At 39.0% G+C, this 19,968-nt stretch overlaps 2 protein-coding genes across 2 annotated transcripts in view; one reads left to right on the forward strand and one right to left on the reverse strand.

Moving 5' to 3' along the window:
* The window catches only part of LOC111233076 (smoothelin-like protein 2), a 40,353-nt gene extending 29,455 nt beyond the window's left edge, over window positions 1–10,898 (reverse strand). Inside the window, exons 1-2 of the mRNA XM_022760822.1 lie at window positions 10,774–10,898; window positions 2,855–2,941 (exon numbers count right to left, since the gene is read on the reverse strand). Coding sequence (XP_022616543.1) covers window positions 2,855–2,941; window positions 10,774–10,895 — 209 coding nt within the window. The 5' untranslated portion in view covers window positions 10,896–10,898. The remainder of the gene's footprint in view (window positions 1–2,854; window positions 2,942–10,773) is intronic.
* Window positions 10,899–14,009: 3,111 nt separating this feature from the next.
* Window positions 14,010–18,622, forward strand: LOC111233096 (probable GPI-anchored adhesin-like protein PGA18). Its single transcript, XM_022760860.1, has 5 exons — window positions 14,010–14,048; window positions 14,787–14,820; window positions 15,344–15,468; window positions 16,789–17,223; window positions 17,966–18,622. Exons 3-5 carry the CDS (start codon window positions 15,423–15,425, stop codon window positions 18,007–18,009), a joined length of 525 nt encoding a protein of 174 aa, XP_022616581.1. The 5' UTR covers window positions 14,010–14,048; window positions 14,787–14,820; window positions 15,344–15,422; the 3' UTR covers window positions 18,010–18,622.
* Window positions 18,623–19,968: the final 1,346 nt, after the last annotated feature.

Consider the following 19,968-nt stretch of genomic DNA (forward strand, 5'->3'; position numbering starts at 1 on the left):
GCAGGGTAGAGCCGCGCTACTGACCTCTGACCCGTCACTGGGTTCTTAAGGTCAGTGCATGGAGATTAAGATCAGTAAGGCACAACAAACAGCTCAGGGAACGAAGGCAACATGACTCAACTCTGTAGTGTGTGTACTTGCTGTGTTGAGTACGTTGAATACGAAGGGACCATTTTGGAAGCACACAAAGAGAAACATTCCTCCCTGTACAAATATACATACAGACTAATACACATCCTATTCACGCCTGTGTGCTCTGCACTGCACCTTCTACTTTTTTTGGGATAAGCACAAGGTACATTTAAGTCTAGAGCAGCCATTGAGCAAGGCGCAAGGCAGGATTGATATGAAAATTATGTCATCAAGCTGGAGTGTGTGTGTGTTTGTGTGTGTGTGTGTGTGTGTGTGTGTGTGTGTGTGTGTGTGTGTATAGCAGTGATATTCCTGCAGGATTTGTTTCACTGTTTTAGGGATAAATCCAGTTTATTAAAACTTAAGCCTTGTTTTTGTAGCTTTGGACATTGTGTTCGTTTGGTTACAATGAAACTGCACGCACCCACTGGGAACTGGGGACAAAGTGACATCACTAAGACAAAGCCGTCAGACAGGTTGTGAATAAGATCATTTAGCCCGATTATTAAACCGCTTCATTTGGAGGCAAAGCCTGCTCAGGTTTGACAGGTAAATCAAACAAGCCAGTACATAGACAAATATTATCTGACAAATATTATCTTATGGTAGATATATCAGTATCAGCCTCTTTGTTGACTGCTAAGGAACAAGGAAGTGTGTAGACATGTTATTTTTCAACAATAAAACTAATTTAAGGATTCCTTTAAAAAAAATATTTATGTTAAAAATAAATGCCAGCTGACAAATGGCCCATCACATTTTATTCAACTTTCAAATGAGTAAAGGCCTAAAAGAATAAAAAAACAAAAAACAAAAAAACAGTTGGGCTCTAATTAGTGCAACAAAAATGAAATCAGATTACTGCACAGAAACAATGAGCACTCACAGCTACAGAAAGTACACTGAGTCAAGTTTGAACCAGGGAGTCTGTCCGTGACTGTGATGCTGTTTAAAATCCATCCACTTGTGTGATTTCTATGTTGCTGCATTCCCAGATCTCACTAATTACCTTGGCGAGTACAATGTTATCAGAAATGAGGAATCATGGCTACAACCAGGAAAGGAAGTCGAAATACACCAGAATGTTTATTTCCACAAATTTTTTGTGAGACTGGTTATCTGTCAGTGATGGGAGCACGGCCACCACAATTCAACAACTCAACACATTGTATTCTAAAGGGTCATGGTGGAGGCTTCACTATAAAACTCCACAACTGTTTCCTCAGTACTGGAGGTTTTCCCACTGCAAAACCTTACTTTACTACCTTAAAGTTACTGCTACTGAGGCAACACACGCCAAATGAAGAGACAGATTGTGATAGAGTATTAGACTATTCATGGTCTGACTGCGGAGCATGTGTCTGATAAGCTCCAGGCCGTGTGCACGTCACAGGACAGCAGAACTGAGCAGCGTTGTGGGGGATTTAAGCCCTGTGGGTGAAGGGGAGTGGTGGCGGAGATTAGTAGCCTGAAACTGGGCCTGCCCGGGTCTGGCCGCTGACTCAGTAGGATTAACAGGCTAGCATTAGCCTAGCGTCACACTTTCCTAAAACTGCATGGGGAGGCTAATGCTAGGCTAACGCTAATTTGCTGCCAGGTGGCTGATCTGGAGGCGTGCAGGGGCTCGGATGAAAGCAGCTAGTTGAATAAGAGAAGTGCGTGGACTGTAGAGATACAGAGAAATTAAGTGTATTTTGTGGAAATAAGAGAAAAATTCCCTTTAAAAAATGTCTGTACATGACACAACAGGAACCACTGTGCTGCACCTTCTCACTGGACATCACTGCAGGCTAATGGGGTAAAACGTATGAGATAAAGCAGTATACTCATACCTGAAGATCTTGCTGATATTACCTTCGACAGCTCACTTCCTGGGTGAAAACACTGGAGCAGCAAACTTTCCAGTACAGATATAGCAGGGCGGTGCAAACTGTTTTTTCTTCCTGTATATTTAGGGCAGCCTACACCCTGGACCATCCTAGTGTAGGTACATAAATAACCCCTGTTTCCTTCCTAGTGCAGCCATTATCCTGTGGAAACAAAACGGCTAGAAACACTGCTGCAATTACAGAAGGAGACTGATGCTCATCTCAACATCTTTGTCGTCATACCAGAAGGCGCAGTAGCATATACAGTAATAAACTAACATAGTGCGGGTAGAAACACGTGACCTCACCATCTCTAAGTGGATATCTAAGAGAAAAAAGGCAGCAGATACATTTTTAAAAGAAATATATCTTGTTTTGTGAATGACACATTTAACTGCAATGAAGCAAGGTGAGAAGATGCAGCACAATGCTAACAGTGAGTTCAAAAATTTAAGGCTGAGCACATCATTTTCATTCTTACAGTAAGATTGGGTTATTTTCCCTCATTCAGGGTGATGTGCTTGCATGCATTATTTTCAAGATTGAAGTCCCAGTAGCTTGTTAAAGCTAAATCATTTTTTTCAGACCTATTTTTTATGTGGTGTAGCAGATGTGTCGCCTTGTATCTCCTGGGCATCAGAGAACGTACTGTATGTTCAACCTTTCTCAGCTTCACCATGACAATCCAGCGTTTGAATCCCTTTGATCTTATGGGTCCCACCGTGAGCCTAACAGAGCTGTAACGTGGCGCTGCAGGGACCGGTGAAGCCGAGAGATGATTGGGTGGGAAATCTCGACAGGTTAACACGAGGAACAAGAGTTTCATGAAGATGATCGATGACATGGAGTCTAACCTGTCATTAATGATGTTGCCCCGGCATGATGACACAACGATGACTCCTGCTGTGGTTGCCATGATGGCATGGATGGAGGACACCAGTCTGAGAAAGAGACAGACACACAAAAAAAAGATTTGAGAGAGAGGAAGGTTGTGTAAAGTGAACGAGTCAATACATTGATGAGCATTTGTTAATCACACTCTGGACAGCTACAGTAGATTTATGTTGGATCTTTTTAAACCATGCTAGCAGTGTGGCTCTGGAGATAGTCGCTCTGTGAGCCCACCACTTTTCTCCACCCTTTGTGCAATATATTTTTATGCTGGCATTTCTGGTTTCATTATAGAGCCATTCATATCTTATGTTTTTGTAATCAGCATTGGTTTTCATTCGGACTGCATCACTCCAATAGGTTCAGTAACATACTGTAGGTCTGTGTTAAGCAGACAGTATGTACGCTTGTTCCCATTGATTCTATAGTGAACCACATTTGGTCTTCTCAGCTCAAATGTGAATAACCTTGGTCCGTCTTGCAATGTTAGGTATTTAATTGGGCATTAATAATGCCTTAATCTATAAATTATGATTATTACTCTAAAATTTTTGTTATTGGATGCTGAAACTCGCCAATTAAATCTAAACTGATCAAACTTTATTTAAGGTCACTTGGGCAAAGCGATGTGCAAAAAAACAAAAAACAAAAAAAAAAAATCATGTTTCAGTTTTACATTTCATTTCACTGAAAAACAAAAAAACAAAAAACAAAACATCTCTGTAACACCACAGTGCTTCATTTATGATATGACACATTTGATCGCAATCAAAAATATAATTGCAGCTCCTGCGATTTGGATATTACACTTAGCCATATTGCAATATCAATAATATTTTTGATTAATTGTTCAGCCCTAGTTATCACCATTTAATACAGAGTAACAACTGGTGGCAGGGTTACTCTGGAAGACAACAATTAAACCTACTAACTAACTGATACCTGTTATTAAATGATTGCTAATAAGGCACTTGTGTTGGTATTCGGTAAAACTGCCACACTGGTCCAACCCAAGAAATGATGATGATGTGATTTGTAGGCCTATTGATTAGCAGCTCTATGAGCAGGGTACAACACTGTGAATCTAGGTCAAGTTTAAAAAAAAAAAAAAAAAAAAGTGTCCCTTCAGGTGAGCTACCGCAGCAGTCAGATCGACAAGTTCAGTGTACCATCATGGAATCAGTAGTGCTTGGCCTCGGCTTTCCTCGTCTATAAACAGACCCGTGACATAGGAGACCTTGGTACATCTCTATTTGAAGTGTCACTATGTGAGATGGCATAAGACATACATAACATTCACACATCTATCTTAAGAGTGTACTCACAAGTTACGAACTTCTGAGAGCTGGTCAATAACAACTTTACATCGAGTACCACAATCTGAAACGAACCGTATTAAAACTTGATGAATATTCACTCTACCGTCAGAAAGATGCTGATTTTACCTTAATGGTACAACAGAGGTTTGATTTTTTTTTATTTGTCCATTATAAACGGGATGCTGGATTATGTCACCAATTTGTTCAAACTATGAATGGCTGCTTTTGCTAAGACAAGCTCTCTCCCTGGCTGTTCTCCAACTTGGCAGCACTGACAGTAAGCTGCTTTGAAATCAGAAAACATGTAATTTATTCCCCCAGCACTTGCTGCAGCCATAATAGACAGTCACCCCTTGAACACAGCACTGTGTTTCAGTATGATTTAAAAACTACATGTTTCAACTTTTCTGATTTTCATCACCAACTACTCATCAGCGATGAATGGAGACAAACGCAGGTTACCCAGTGAGCTGCATCTAGTGGGACAATTACTCAGGCCTTGCTCATGACGAATGGGAGGACTGTGTGGGCTAGAAAGAAAAATAATTTCCAATTTAAACATCTTCTTGTGATTTGAAGGCCTGGTGTAGGATTAACACTGTGCTACGACAGAACTGCACACATTTGAGATGAGGACTATCAATTCATTTTACCACCAGAAATGAATCATATCTGAATAAAACCCTGTATTTTATTCTTTTGTAGTACACTCTTGGAAATACACTCTTCCAAATCAAACAGGGATTATGTTTCCTTTTACAGTTATGAATTTATTTGAATTGTCCCGAGACTTTCCTGCAAAGGCCACCATCAGACCAACAACAATGGTCAGATTGGCCATATTTACAGCTCCTTCTGAATGAGGGTGAATCCTTTCTATTTTCGGCACTCCATAAACTTTTAGTTTCTCAACCTCCACACATGATGTCTTGTGATGTAACAGAGACAGACAGAAATTCACTAATGCTTCCAGAGGCATAAAACCATATGATCTTACATATCGTTCGTCTACGACTACTGTAAGGATCTAAAAATAGCGACACTGTCAGTATGCTGTTTGTCAGCACATTAATTTTTCATTGGAGGGGTGCAGTGTAAGCTAGAGGTCAGAATGGATCCAAAATTTTAAACCTATTTCAAAACGGACCAGCGGAATATCTATGCTAATATGACAATGCGTAAATTTCTTAAGAGGCAGCAATTATGGTACCCGTCTTGTTTTTTTGTCCTTGTTTATATATTTTTTGTTTCTTTGCATATATAAAAACTACAACAAGAAGATATTAAAAAATATGACATGCATAAATTAACTTTTAAAAGCAGAAGCCCAATTAGAAAGCGACCTGAGATCAAACTTGTGGATATTTAGACCTGATCTAAAACACAGTCGACCGAAACAGACTCTCATAACTTGAGAGCAACAAAACTGGCAGCCGCAGCATGATACTCCATCAATTAACAACCAGCTTCGGTCAAAAAAAAAAAAGCAGCATTTTTTCCTGCACTGAACAGTTCACAATCTCTGTCTGCCCCAAAAAATACATTTTTCCCCATGTGATTCTGACACACCACGTGATTGGAGCTGCTATCGAGTCCCCATCTATCCACTCAGGTATTACAAAGATCCGAGCCGGTGCAACTGGACGCTAGAGAGATCTGATTAAAGTGAATATCATCTGGACCCAGCCTGACTCGGGTCCTGGCTCAGGCGTCAGTTACTAGAAACCAGGAGGACCTGAGAATCCCTCTAGCGCAGGAAAAGCTTTAGACTTCAAGTCCTGTTGTAAATACTGACTAATTTTACAAGGCCAATAAAGACTGCTTTCTTTCTCTTTTTAGCGAGTTATAGTGCCCTGCAAATGGCAAGCTTGAGAAACAAAGAGTGTACTTGTGTGGTTTCCTGCTTGAACCTGCTGTCACCTCACACCAATATCCATGGGAATGCCGCCATGACACCGGCATCGGCAAGGCAACGGACCATGCGGCCACGTGACCAGCAACTAGAAAACCACAGGCCTGAGCTGGAAAATGCTAACTGGCCTCTCTCTCTCTCTCTCTTTCTCTCTCCCTCCCTCCTTCCCCTACAAACTCTACCCCTGCCCCAAACACACACACACACACATTTTACCCCCACGCCTCGCTGCCTGCTAGGGCTGTATGGTCACATACTCTGTCACAAGACCCAGATTTTACACAGCCCATTCATTGTGTGTCCGCCAGTAACCCCCTCTCTCTCTGCTGGTGAAAGGTTGAGGTTGACGGGGTGAGGAGCGTGCGGAGGGGAAAAAGGGAAGAACGCCTTGCTGCCTTGTTCGGCAATGTTGTCTTTTCTCTCCTGCTGCGTCAGGCCGGTGAACAACCTCAGCTTCCCTTTCACTACAACCAAGTCTTCCTTCTGACTGTTTCCTTAAACACGGACTACTTGCTCTTTCATGTTCTGTCACACACAGTGTCTGACAGTCAGGAGTGGTGTGTTTTTTTTTTTTTTTTTGCTCCTCCAGTAAATGGGCTACTTAATCTGTAGTTCCACTGGCGCTGCAGCAGAGCGAAAGAAAAAGTGACAGCAGAGGCAAAAAAGGCAAACAGAGTAAAGTGCAATTCATGGCAAGAAGGACCTCTCTCTCTCTCTCTCCCCATCACAACCCTACAAATGGATGCATTGTTCCTTAACCAGTCTGGTAGGAGCAAAACAGTTAATCCATCAGACAATTTACAGAAAATTATCTTACTACCACTTCTGCTCATCAATTTATTGTTTAGATGGCCAGCTGGCTCCCGCTTTCAAAAATGGAAAGACTTAATAAATTTGATCATTATAAATTTAAAAACGGGCGAAAGAAGAAATTTGGGATTTTAGAAACTATGAGCTGCGGTTTTTACAATTTTCTGTCAATTTATAATCGAACTCGATGGATTAACCGATAACTGGTTGAAAAGTCGTCATACGACAAACAGCCGACAATACGGGGACATGGGGCAGAGGACGGGGCGAGCAAATATTTAAGGTTTTTGCTTAAAGCGATTATGCGATTGTCAATACAGTTTACTATTTGTCAACTCACCGATTAATCATTGCAGCTACAGTTAAATCTATTAAAAGAACCGTCCTCCTCCCTGTCCTCACAGTATAATGCAACATAATTAGCCAAAATGTTAGGTTACAGATCACGTATATTTGTACAACTTATCAGTTATTTCACTGTGTTCTTAGCAATATAGATTTGTATCAACTTAAGTTGCTTTGCTGATGCTCATTTAAGGCTCATTGTATAAGTAAACTGTGTATTTGGAGGCAGCACTTTGAGAAAGGCATTAAGAGCACTCGTGCTGTATGAAACTTAAAGGGCATACAGTAACTGTGAGCCATGAGCCTCTTAAACTAAGAGTGTGTTGGTGATGTTGAGCATTATAATCCCCTCTGAAGTCAGTAGGCTAAGGTTGTACCTGGTACTATACGACATCATTTTAGTTGATGTTATATTAGTGTTAAACAGACATCAGTTTTTTTCCCCTTTTCCTTTTTGGTTTTTTTTTTCCCTCTTTGGTGTTAAATTCTGATGTTTCAGCGCTATCCGTTGCTTCCTAAACATCACATGCCAGTCAAGTAATATGACCAGTTCAGCCATGATGTTTATCATTAGGTGCGCTCTCCATTAACCTGTTTTACAGTGCCCATCACAAGTGCTTCATTTGCAAAAACTAGATCACCAGTGTGTATTAACAAACATTGATAGAGCAGCAAAGCATGCTAGCTGCCAACCCTAGGTATGTTAACACGCTAACACAACGGTAGCAGCAAAGTGCACTTGAGGCTGACAAGAGTAGAGCTTAGGATAATGCAAGTTTCTGATGTCCTGTAACGACACCAGATGATCAGCAACATCAACATTCAAGTAATTTTTCAAGTACAAATGCTAAACGTTGCCTCTTCCCCTCTCATTTTAAAGAACTTGCTGATTTTCAATATTCTATTTGGTAGTAAATTGAATATCTTTGGGCTTTGGACTGTTGGTCGCACATAAAACCAGAAACAATTAAACAAATAAGTAACAGTCAGATTAATTGGTGATGCAAATAACCACTAGTGGCAGTTTGACAGTTGATAAAGCCTTGTACTTTCCTTCTGCATCACCATTATGTCAAAATTTGTATTTTTTTCCCCCCTGAGTGGTGAGAATAGCTAAGTTGTTTCCCTATTTTTCACCCCTTCAACATGTGTGTTTTGAGCATTACAGTCTCATGGTTGATCTTACCTTTTAGTGACATAAAAGAAAACAATTACAAATAAGGAGAAAAGACCCTTTACTGCCACTAAGCAGTTGTTTGTGTATAGATTATCTTTCTCCGTTTTATCTATGTGTGTATATCGATATGTGTTCTGTACAAACTGTAATACTGACGAAAAACGTCAACGTCACTTCACTGATAAAGCCCAGCATGATAATGCACATCAGCACAACCTTGGTGGATGACAAACTGCAAACTGAAACTATGAAGCCTTTGTGAAGAATGATGTACCTCACCACAATAAATCCAACACCAAGTGTGAACACTGTGTTTTGAAAGAAGTGGGAATTTGACGAGTAGAGATAATGGAAGCTGATTGAGCAAAGTTGAATGGAATGACATCTTGAGGTACAGTATATATAATGATAAAGTAATGTGTAGTATGTATCCTGTTTAATCAGTCATAGATAACACCTACGAGTTTACCTTCACATTATGCATGAAATAAGCAGAAGCAGCCTCAAATAAAGGGATATTCCCCCAATTTTACACAGCTGGAACAGTTCACTCATTACATTACAAAGCAAGTGAAAACACTGTAGTTGTGGTGGGAACTTCTCATGGTCAAACTGTGTATTCAGACAGATAATAAAGCAAATTTTATAGGTGAATTTGCACGTAGCAGCACATCCCTGTGAGTTGAGTGAATAATCTGTGTTTATCCTGGAGCTTTATGAATCTGCTACATAAATGTGTGGAGAGACGAGGAAAGGTGAGAGAGACTGGATGGAAATAGCAGGAACTCCAGTTCTCTCAGTTGAGTTTAGAGATCCGTCAGAGGCTGAGCTTAACACAAATGCACAGACACAGTCAGTGTGTCTGTTGATATCCATCTCACAGCTAACGTACAGTTGGTAAATTGGCTGTTTGACATGCATTGTATGTTATCGATCATTATTTATTTAACTGGAGGCAGAAGAGCATGCAAAACTGATCATTATCATCAGACAATCATTGGTTCCATTTATTTATAGAGGCCAGATGAAACATATATATTAATTGATGATTTTTGTGAGAAAATATCATACAATGACGAGATAATATACAGGAAATTTCAACAATTAGACTGGCTTCTTCTTCTTTTTTTTTTGGTTTTATGAATATGAAACCTTGTGAAGCTGCACACTAGCATGGTCCAAGCTTGGGGATCTATGTGGCAGAGTAGTTACAGTAGATGTTAGAGGCAGGTTTAGTGGTGGAGAACAAGCAGTGTGACATCCCCTGAGGCAGAGACGCCAGTAAGAACAACATTTTCCATTAGATGAGCATTAGTAAATTAGTCAAAGCGTTGTTCAGGAGTAGGGTTCAGTGTTTTCCAGTGCATAGCTAACTCAGCAGTCGGCTCGGACCAGAGCTCAGAGGAGGATTAGCAAGAGTGACAGCGTACAAATGAGCATTGAACTGAGCTGTGCACATGTGAGCAAGTCACACTGACCCACACACGCACACACACAGTAAATTAATTATTACTACTTTGCAGTTCAATACCCATTGCGATATAAAGTTACTGTCGAAACTGCATATAAATTGAGTTTTAGTTATTTAATTGACACAGATCTTCTGCATTTGTTGACCAGTTTATAATAAGACCTGCATGAAGCCCCAAGTTTGTTCACCCTTGACAAAAATGTCACTTCCTATGTGGAGCAGTGAAGAGGCCCCTGGTGGATGCAAGGTTATCAAGATGTCAGATTGAGTCCCAGACTACTTACAGGATGTGAATCATGAAAACATGCATGAACTTTTGAGCATTCAGTCACATTTTATGACAAAATAAATTTCACATACAGACACAGACAAAATTAAAACTGCACTCCTTGTAACATGTTTATCAGGACTCGGTGTGCACTCATGCTTGGGTTTTTTTTTTTTTAGTCTTCAATGGCATCTTTTTTTTTTTTAGTCTTCAATGGCATCACTATTGCATTCATATAATCTTACAGGCACCCATAGTTTTGCTGGAACATTTGCAACTATACCTTGTAAAGGTTATTTGGGGATAGCTGTGCCTATTTTATACCAAAAGCACAGCGAAAATGAAAAGAAAATTAAAGTAATAAGCTATCAACTGGAGAAAATCAAAACACTGGTCATTTAAAATCAATAATAGCCACCGTAATACATTAAAAAACCAATAAATTAACAAGCTAACAGAATGAGCGCTACTGTCACTAGCTTAATGCCACTAAACTAGCTCCAATGCTACAGAGGAGCTCAGTATTAGCTGTTAGTTCGTTAAGTTAATGTTATATAAGTGATGAATTAAGCCAGTTTACCTCTCGCTGACCAGCACCACGTCGGCATCGCTCCAGTGTTTGAACACACACGGCAGGATCCTCCTGAAGGCGAAGAACAGACCGGGGAAAACTACGGCGCCACAAGCTAAAACTTGCAACATCCTGCCTGTATTTTCCTGTAAAGCAGCCTGGAGACCTGACTCTCTCCCCCCTCCGCGACTTTCTCCCGTTTACACGCGGCGCTGAGGCATTTTCATGCGGCCAGGGTTCGGTGCTTTTCACCGGGAACAGTCCACCATCCAAACACACGCACGCACACACATACACTCTGCTGAGGCTCAGCAGCAGCAGCACAACCGTCGAGCTAAAGGCGAGAAAGCACGCGGAACTTCCTGTACTGACTATCAGAATAAAAGTCTTGACCCGGTGCCCCGGCAAAGCAGGGAAAATAAGAAATATCGATTTAATGCTTTTATTTTGAAAGTCAAACGTTACTCATAATTTACCCAAAGGTGGACAAATTAAAAACGAATTGTTTGTGCATGTTATCCTAAATTATGTTTTATATTACGACGAACCAGATTCTGAATATAAAAATATAATAGTCAATTAAAAAAAAAACAATAATTAGTTTTACAGGTATAGCTTTTTTCATAGTGTCTCTGTATAACGGTGGAGGAAAGTAAGTACTGTAATTAAGTACATATTTGAGATACTTTTACCTTCAGTATTTTCATTTTATAACACTTCATACTTCCTCCACTACATTTTAGAGGAAAATGTTGTACTTTATACAACACAACATTTATATAACAGCTATACTATACTTTAAAAAATATGACTTTTGAAAATATGTTGCTGATTAGACCTAACCATATATACAAGTACAGCTAAATTGATTAGTTGATAGACAGAAAATAAATTGTTTACTATTGTGATAACATTTGTCACTATATTCTCTGATATACAGCTCATGAAGAAATTTATATGCCATAGCTAAGTCAATCACATAAGATCTACAGTAAGCATTAACATTAAGTTTGACAGAATCAACATGATGTAAAGTTGTTTTTAGCTTTCTCCACTACATGAAAAAAGAAGCATTACTGTCTACACCTCTGCCCTTGTATGTATTACCTGTCTAAAGCCTTACTATGTCACTGATAGATTAACTAGCTATGGAGCTGTGGGCCCCTGTCGACCCTCTTCTCCCACTCTCTGTGCATTGCGCATGTACAATTCATCAAGTGCAAAGCCAACATCACACAGTGGCTTAATTATATATTGCCTTATAGAGCTGCAGAAATCAACTGGAATATTACCTGCCTCAGGTTTGCAATGCAACAGTTACTTTATGGTGATTCCATTAATTTCAAATTTATTTAGAAAAATTCATACTATCTAAACAGCTTCATTAAAGCTTCATTTTGATGGACACCTTTTGAAGGTGTAATAATCTTCTTTTGCTACTCAGGGACAGAAGAACTTCAGAACAAAGTGCCAGACCAACACACGTCCCTTATTTTAAAAGAAAAAAAAAACATATGGCAGGCAATAGGCTCTATAAGTTATTCATTGATTCATAAGTCTATTCATTGATTAAGTCTATAATTATAGTCTAAAGTTTCTCACCAGAATCAGTTTGAAGCTCTAGATATCTTCATGACTCACAGATATCAGTTTTTATATGAGGACCAGTACCTCAGATAAGCTGTAATTAACTAGACCAGTGCCAACTTCCACGTTGGTGGAATTTACTACCTGAACATTAGTTGTGTTTCTTTATTGCCATTATGACCATCTTAAGAGCATAGGTTTCATTTCCTTCTAAAATGTAAAGCAGTGCTTGAGGCAACTGCATTTTTATAGATTGAATGTGTCCTAATGCCAGATCACTTCTCAGCCTGACTTTCTTAAAAGCTTTGGCTGATTAAAATTGTAAAGGTATGACCTTAGTTCATCAAAGATGTAAGTGTTCTTTTTGTTCTAGCAGTGACCAACTCAGCTGCCACTCCGCTGTGACTGAAATGAAGAACAGTGTGTAGTGCAGTCTTGTATCTGTTTGCTTTCTAGTCTCTGAGAAAGAAGAGAGAGAGATCAAATATTATTTTGAAAAAAAAGTAAAGAAAGATAGTACCACACAGGGCTACTGCAAAGTTTTATTACCAATTTGAAGTTCAGTTTCTCTTTTCAGGGGAGTCACCTCACAACTGTTGTAGGTTTTGAAGGTGTGGTGAGTACACAAACTGCAACAACGACTCTCTTTCAATCTTTTCTGATCTCAGGATGTCCGGTGTTGTCCAAGGTCATCACCGATTCACACTGATATTAAAATATTCCAAAACCAATAGATTCACAAAATCAGAAAATCCCGTATTAATTGGACTGTACCTGAACTACATTAGGCCAGACACCAAAGCCATTTTAGATGCCATAAGCTAAGCCTGTAATTTGTTGTCTTGTGTATTTATAACAGATAATTTGGTTATCTATTAAAAGAAAGACAGTACAGGTTAGTCTTAGAACTGTTCACCCAGTCAATAAATAAATTATTTTACCTCTTCTCTGCATCTTTTATTGCATTGTTTTGTTATTTTGTTTGTACAGCACTTTGTAACTTTGTTTTGAAAAATGAGCAAACCACGTCCAGTCATCTGTAGCAGATACTATTTGAATTTAAATGTGCAGTCACTGAAATTTAATACTCTTGAAAGTAATCTTGTTGGCAAGGCAAGAAAACATCCAAAGTACCATCAAAGCGAGACTTACCAAAGTACAAAAAAATAAACACTTAGGCTAACTTAAGTTAGAAACTGAGGTTTGCATCAGCTAAAGATCAAAATGTGCACGACCTAATGAAGAAAAAAAATAACGCCTGCGGGCCTTCAAACGGCGATATACTGGGGGCGATTCCGTCAGTGAAAGAAGATTTCGCCAAACAATCTGCCGACATGCTACAAGAAGAAAAATGACAATTCACCATTTTATGAAGGTTTTGTGCCTGTAGAGACTATTTCTCGTATGGGACCAGTAATCTCCTGGAGTTTTAAAGCCCTGGTTCAAAACAAGTTTATACACTTTACACATTCAAGTCAACAGTTTTTCTTTTACATTGCCCATCGATGGAGACAATATTTTCTGGGCTGCAGGGGATTGTTTTCTTGTTATTGTTGATGCAGGTTGGTCCTGGGGCAAAATTGGCAGCTATGTGTATTCCACACTGTATCCATGTAAATGACATGCTGCTGTGCCATGGTAACAGTGTGTTTTCAGCTACGAACTGCTGGACAGCTCACCAAGCAGAGCAAACTGAGGTAAGTATTTCAGTAAGTTTTTCTATAACTTAAGACCTTGCATGTGGAATACTAAGTACAATTCTGTCACAAATTTAAGCAAGTTATTGTCAGCGTTACTTTCTTATTTATAAGGAGACTTTGGCAAATCCATGTCTGGATTTGGCAGCCGACCCTGGTGGTGGACTGTTTTCTGATGTCTGTGGTTGGGGTTTGATTTGGTTTAGGCACAAAACGACTTGGTTAAGGTTAGGGCAAGTTTGTCGTCATTGTTAAAAGAAACCATAGATGACTGTTGATACAGGAAACAATATGTGAACATCTTTCTTCCTTGTCAAAGTTACATGCTTGGCTGACCCAACCATCCACCCGCCATGTCATTTATTTATTTTTCTCACAAGATCTAGTTTGAGATTTAATGTTTGCCTCAACTACCTCATCTTATCGAAGATACATCAAGCTACTACTAGTGGTTTGTCCTCCCACACTCTCATCTCCACTTATGTTTCTGCACTAAAGAGAGAGGAAATGTACCAACCAATGTCTACTGAATGCGCAGCAGTAATTGAGCCATAAAAACCAAATATAGCCTTGTCTTAAGCATTAATAAACGTATTAAATCAATACGTGCATTGTCTTCCTGACTGAACTGAGGTAATGCGTCACAGGACACATACGTGCAGATGGGAGGGCTATAGATGATGAGGTGTGATAACAGTGTAATAAAAGCAGGTGTCAGAATATCCATCTGTCTTTCAGGAAAAGAAGAAAGTCATCATTGACAGCCTCTCAGGTGAGTGATGGACCTGGTTCTACATAAAACTTTGCATACAAAGTATTTGTGTATCAGTTTTCAGAGTTAGCTTGAACTTTATATACTTCATTTTAATTATCATATATTTATCTTTTATTATTTACACACATAGAGTGGGGTCCAAAAGTAAGATCAGTTATGTGTGTGGTTTCTTTTATTTTTCAGGAACAGCAATATATTTGCATTTATTTTCAAAATAGCATTAATTCTTTTGATAAATCTGGGTCAGACAAAAATGGGGTTGTAACCTCTGCTCATCAACTAGAAAAAGGTGGACAGAGTGAATTTAGGTGGATCTTACAAGCTGCTAAGTTTTCACATGTGGCGACGCAGAAGTGGGTATAATGGATGTGGTGTTCAGACTAAGAATACATTTCCTGTTTGTGACTGAGGAAAGTTAGATAAGGTTGAATGTGGCAGAAAAGAACAAGAAAAATATTACATGTGCGCTTGCACAGAAATTAACTCTGTCTGTCTGTTTGTTTGTGCTTTTGTTTTTCAGCTCAGCTCACGACTTAAAGAGCAACTTTCAAACACTGATTCATTCCGTTTTTGTGGCACTGACACGTAACTCTGGGACAATGAAAATGAATCTCACTGTACTGACTCTTTGCCTTCTTGGTGCAGGTAACAATTATATCCATGTTTACTATACTTAAAAAAAAAAAATCCTGGTACCACTTTCTACCAAGGTTCCCTTAACAAAGCTGTAACTAATGGCTTAATTAACAGTTTATTAATTATCAAGAACAGATTTGTTGCCAGGTTGGCTTTCTGTTTTCTGTTTGGAAAGGATGCAGTTTTAAATGTTGGCAGTCTGTTAATAAATGTTCATGGGTTTCTAATTTTTTTTTTTAGAACACAGGTTACCATATTGTTAATAAAGGATTGTATGTCTTAATAGGGTTTGGTTTATATTTGTAGAAGCTAAGTGGTGAAACGGTCGAGAAACCAGTCATAGATATTTTTCACAACCTGACCCAAACGTGAATGCTTATAACTGATGAACAAAGCTTTACTAAACCATTAACCATTACCTTCTTGCTGCCTTTATAGAAAATCGTACCTTTTTCAGTGGGAGCTTCTAACAGTGGATCCTAAAGTGAAAGTATGCTCTCTGCAATAGACTGAGAGTAGGAAATGGGAAATTTATGTGTGGAGGTTTATGGAACAGGGAACATTTAATCTTTAACTCAGTTTTAAAGCCAATGTTATGATAAGGAATTAACTTCCTGTTTGTGTATGAAATGTTCATCAATTTGAAACCCTACCCATGACTACTGGCTTAAGCAATACCAAACCCTAATCTCAACTTTACCTGTTACACACGCAAACAGTTATACTTAGATAACCTTTCATTTGATGGCGCATGATTATTAATTTCATTTGGCACCAGAAAATCCATTTCCTGGTGTCAGCACAGGATTTTATAGTGGAGGAATATAATAAATAACTGGAGGAATGTAATAAAAAAAATTATATGATACACAGCACGTTTGATGGCAGGTCTGTACTATCACAGGAGACCATCTTACTTTTGTTTATCATGAGAATAAATGTATTACTTTTCAACTTGCTGTCCAATGTTGCAGATTAGGTTAGGTTAAGATTAGGTTTATTATCGTTGACATGCCCCATTATTAATACACAGAATGTAGTTCTTACACCTACAATTAAGACCATCTTTTCACTTGATCACTAAATGTCCATGGACACTGTTGATTATGATTTACTTAAAGACTTTATGGATGACCTGAAGCAGTACCTAAAATTAGGGGAAAGGTTTTTACAAAATAAAACTTGAGATGAGAGTCACTACCTGTGTTTAGCTGCCACCTTGTAGAATGTAGATTTCAATATTTTAAAAGTTCAAAGAAAATATTTATGTGGAGCATTTTAATGATTCTTCTTCAACCCTTTTCTGTCTTTTTACTTTTGTTGACACAGTAGCTTTGTGTAGAGCGCAAACAACAACAGTCTCCCCTACTACCACACCTTCACCTACCATTTCTACAACTGCTATACCCACCACTGCCAACACCATTGCCACAACTGGTGCTTCAACCTCCACTGCCACCACTGCCACACCTGGTGCTTCAACCACCACTGCCACACCTGGTGCTTCAACCACCACTGCCACACCTGGTGCTTCAACCTCCACTGCCACACCTGGTGCTTCAACCACCGCTGCCACAACTGGTGCTTCAACCACCGCTGCCACAACTGGTGCTTCAACCTCCACTGCCACAACTGGCCAGCACACCGCAACCCCAACTTCACAAACTGATACCACTGACAACACGGGAGGAGGTTCACAGGGGCTTTCGTCGGGTGCTATAGCTGGTATTACCATTGGCTCTTTAGCTGGGGTGGCTGCACTTGGTGAGTAAAATACACAAGCACAGACACTATGTAACACCTAATTTCTGCTTCCTCAATAACATATTATCCTGTTATCCATTAACAAGGATACAGTGAGGATGATATTGATGATATTGGGCACCAGTAGGACAAGAAATGTTTTCAGGGCACTGGCTCTCCTTGTTGTTCTTGAGCATCTGAATCAATGAAAATTTCTCTAATCAAATCAACCTGTCAAGAGGTGCACAGTAACTGGGGTTGTAGCAGGAGTAGTTGTAGAGCAAGGGTGTACAAAATATTAAAATGTTTACAATCACCTGAAGCCTGTTCTCACCAAGAAAAGAAAAGAAGGTACTAAGATTAAAAGATACTCAGTCAAAAAAAATTGACATCATATAATGTTAAACTTTGACACAGTACATCAAAACTCAGACTTAATTTTGATCAGTTTCTTTCTTTTCCTTGTGGTAACAGGCTTCCATATGAACAATGATAGTTGCTGTCAAGGTTCAAGCAAACGCATGCAATCTGATAGCATGTAGCATGGTGGTAGCAATGCAAGGAAACTTACACAAACTTACAAATTCAAAATGCAACACACATCACAACTGGTACAAATGGAAACTAGTGAACAAGGGTGGAAGGGCTCTAGCTTGGAAAACTAAAGTTCTGTCTGAGGTGAATAACTTAACAGCCCATGCTTTAACTTCTTCATACTCCTGTGTAAGACACTGAACACTGAAAAACATCTGTCTTTTTTCAGGTGGTGGTGTCTTTGGTGCACTGAAGTACACTGGGAAGATCTGAGACCCGTTCTTGCCAAACAAGGATTTACATGGTTAAGGATTGTAAGCTAAACATTTACCATCCTAAGATCTAACAGATTCACCTCTGACCCTGTTAACTGGACTATGAAAAGCTCCTATTGTCTGACAGGCCCAATAAAGTAATATATATTCTAGATGATGATGTAATGGGCCGAGAGGAAGACATAAAATGTCAATTTGACTACTTTGTTCTTTTAAATTTTTGGTTTTAGGTCAGGACTTAATCCTTAGTTGATCAATGTCAGATTAAGTATACAAAGTACTTTTAGTTTTAAATAGACTGGAAACTAATTGTCTCAGGATTTATAAGCAGTTGCCCAGAGTGTTTGATTTTAAAAACTAGTTCTCGTAATGTTTGGTCTTTGGAATTCTATTAAGTGAACTTAACAATAATGAGCCAGAGTTGTCATCAGAAATACATAAGCTGCACTTTCTTGGCCTTCTTTAAAAGAAAATTAAGGTATGACTTTCTGGGCTGAACAATTTGGTAGCTATTGATGATATTGTTTTGTTATTATTAACTGGGCTTTTGAACCCAAGTTCTATATTTCCATGGAGAAAAGGCTTTCAAATCACTCTGTACATTTAATAAATAGCTGTCTCCATTCTTTGTCTTATTTGAGTTTTGTGACGTGCTACAACATCTTTATAACATAGCAATAGCTCAAGATCTCTGAGTAAAGTCCATGTGTTTATTATATAAGTAGACTAGCCCACTTCCTGGCAAACCTGAGTTGTTTGTTCATTTTATGAGTGTAATGAGGTTGCAGTATAATGTGTGCGTGCATGTCATGACAAAGAAACAAGATTATATGATTATGAAGAAACTTTCCATCTAATTTTAGACAAACTGGTCTGAGGTCAGACTGTGATTCGAAGTTGGTAAAGAAAAGGCAACACACTTGTAACACTTATAAAGAGTGTCTAAAACCAAGTCACTAGGGCAACTTTTAAGTAGTCAAATTTTAACTTTATTCCATTCAAGTGCAACCTGATATTGATATTTCCTCACCTGATAACACACGCCGAATGACAAGTTCTAAAGTGGTGTAAAACTCACAGACAAACAGACTATTGACCCGTGCCATTATAAAGCCTCACTGTAATGTGATAAGTTTCTGAGCAAAAACTATCAGAGACCATTACAGTTACTATATGGGAGGTTGAGTGGTTTGCCGACTTACTTACTTTTGAGTTTGGATCAATTTTGTCATTGGAGAGCAGTCCTGGTCAAGTTGGCTTGCCACAGGAAATGGTAGCATTGAAAGGTAGTTAGCCTTTGCCAGAAAATGAGGAATACGCCTTTACATTTTGTGTCTTCTTACCTGGCTAGCCAGCTACCGCAGCAATCTGTAGGTAAAAAGAAGAACAAGGGGAAGAAGCCATGTCAGTCAAAATGTCAAAATATGAGCGTCTTGAAAGCAACTAAGCTAGAAAGCTTGAGGTTTAGGTGCTAAGTCTTTGGGTCTAAAGAAAAAAGTAATCAAATGATTTAAATAACTTATTATAAAGAAGTAGTTTGACATTTTGGAAAATAAGCTTATTTGCCTGCTGACAGAGTTAGATTAGAAGATCAATACCAATCTCACATCTGTCCGTTTTATATGAAGCTACAGCTAGCAGCCTAGCCAGTTAGCTTAACTTAGCACAAAGACTGGACACAGCCTGGTTTGTCCGATGGAAACAAATTCTGTCGATCAGTAGTCTACCTCTAAAGCTTAGTAGTTAACATGTTATATTTGGTTTGTTAAATCCTTAAAAAAATGTAAATATAAAAATTTAAATTTGCTGGGGTTAAGTGCTAGAAAATTTATTGAGTACAACCACCTACTTCACAGACTCTCCATTGGTTTCCTGGCAACCGCTCCACTGGCAACCGGAAAAACTACTCATGCTATTCGTGCTAGCCTCTGACTCGGAGATATCAGGATGACACCGA

The sequence above is a fragment of the Seriola dumerili genome, unplaced genomic scaffold (genome assembly GCF_002260705.1).
Source record: "Seriola dumerili isolate Sdu_G_001 unplaced genomic scaffold, Sdu_1.0 BDQW01000367.1, whole genome shotgun sequence".
NCBI classification, from domain to species: domain Eukaryota; kingdom Metazoa; phylum Chordata; class Actinopteri; order Carangiformes; family Carangidae; genus Seriola; species Seriola dumerili.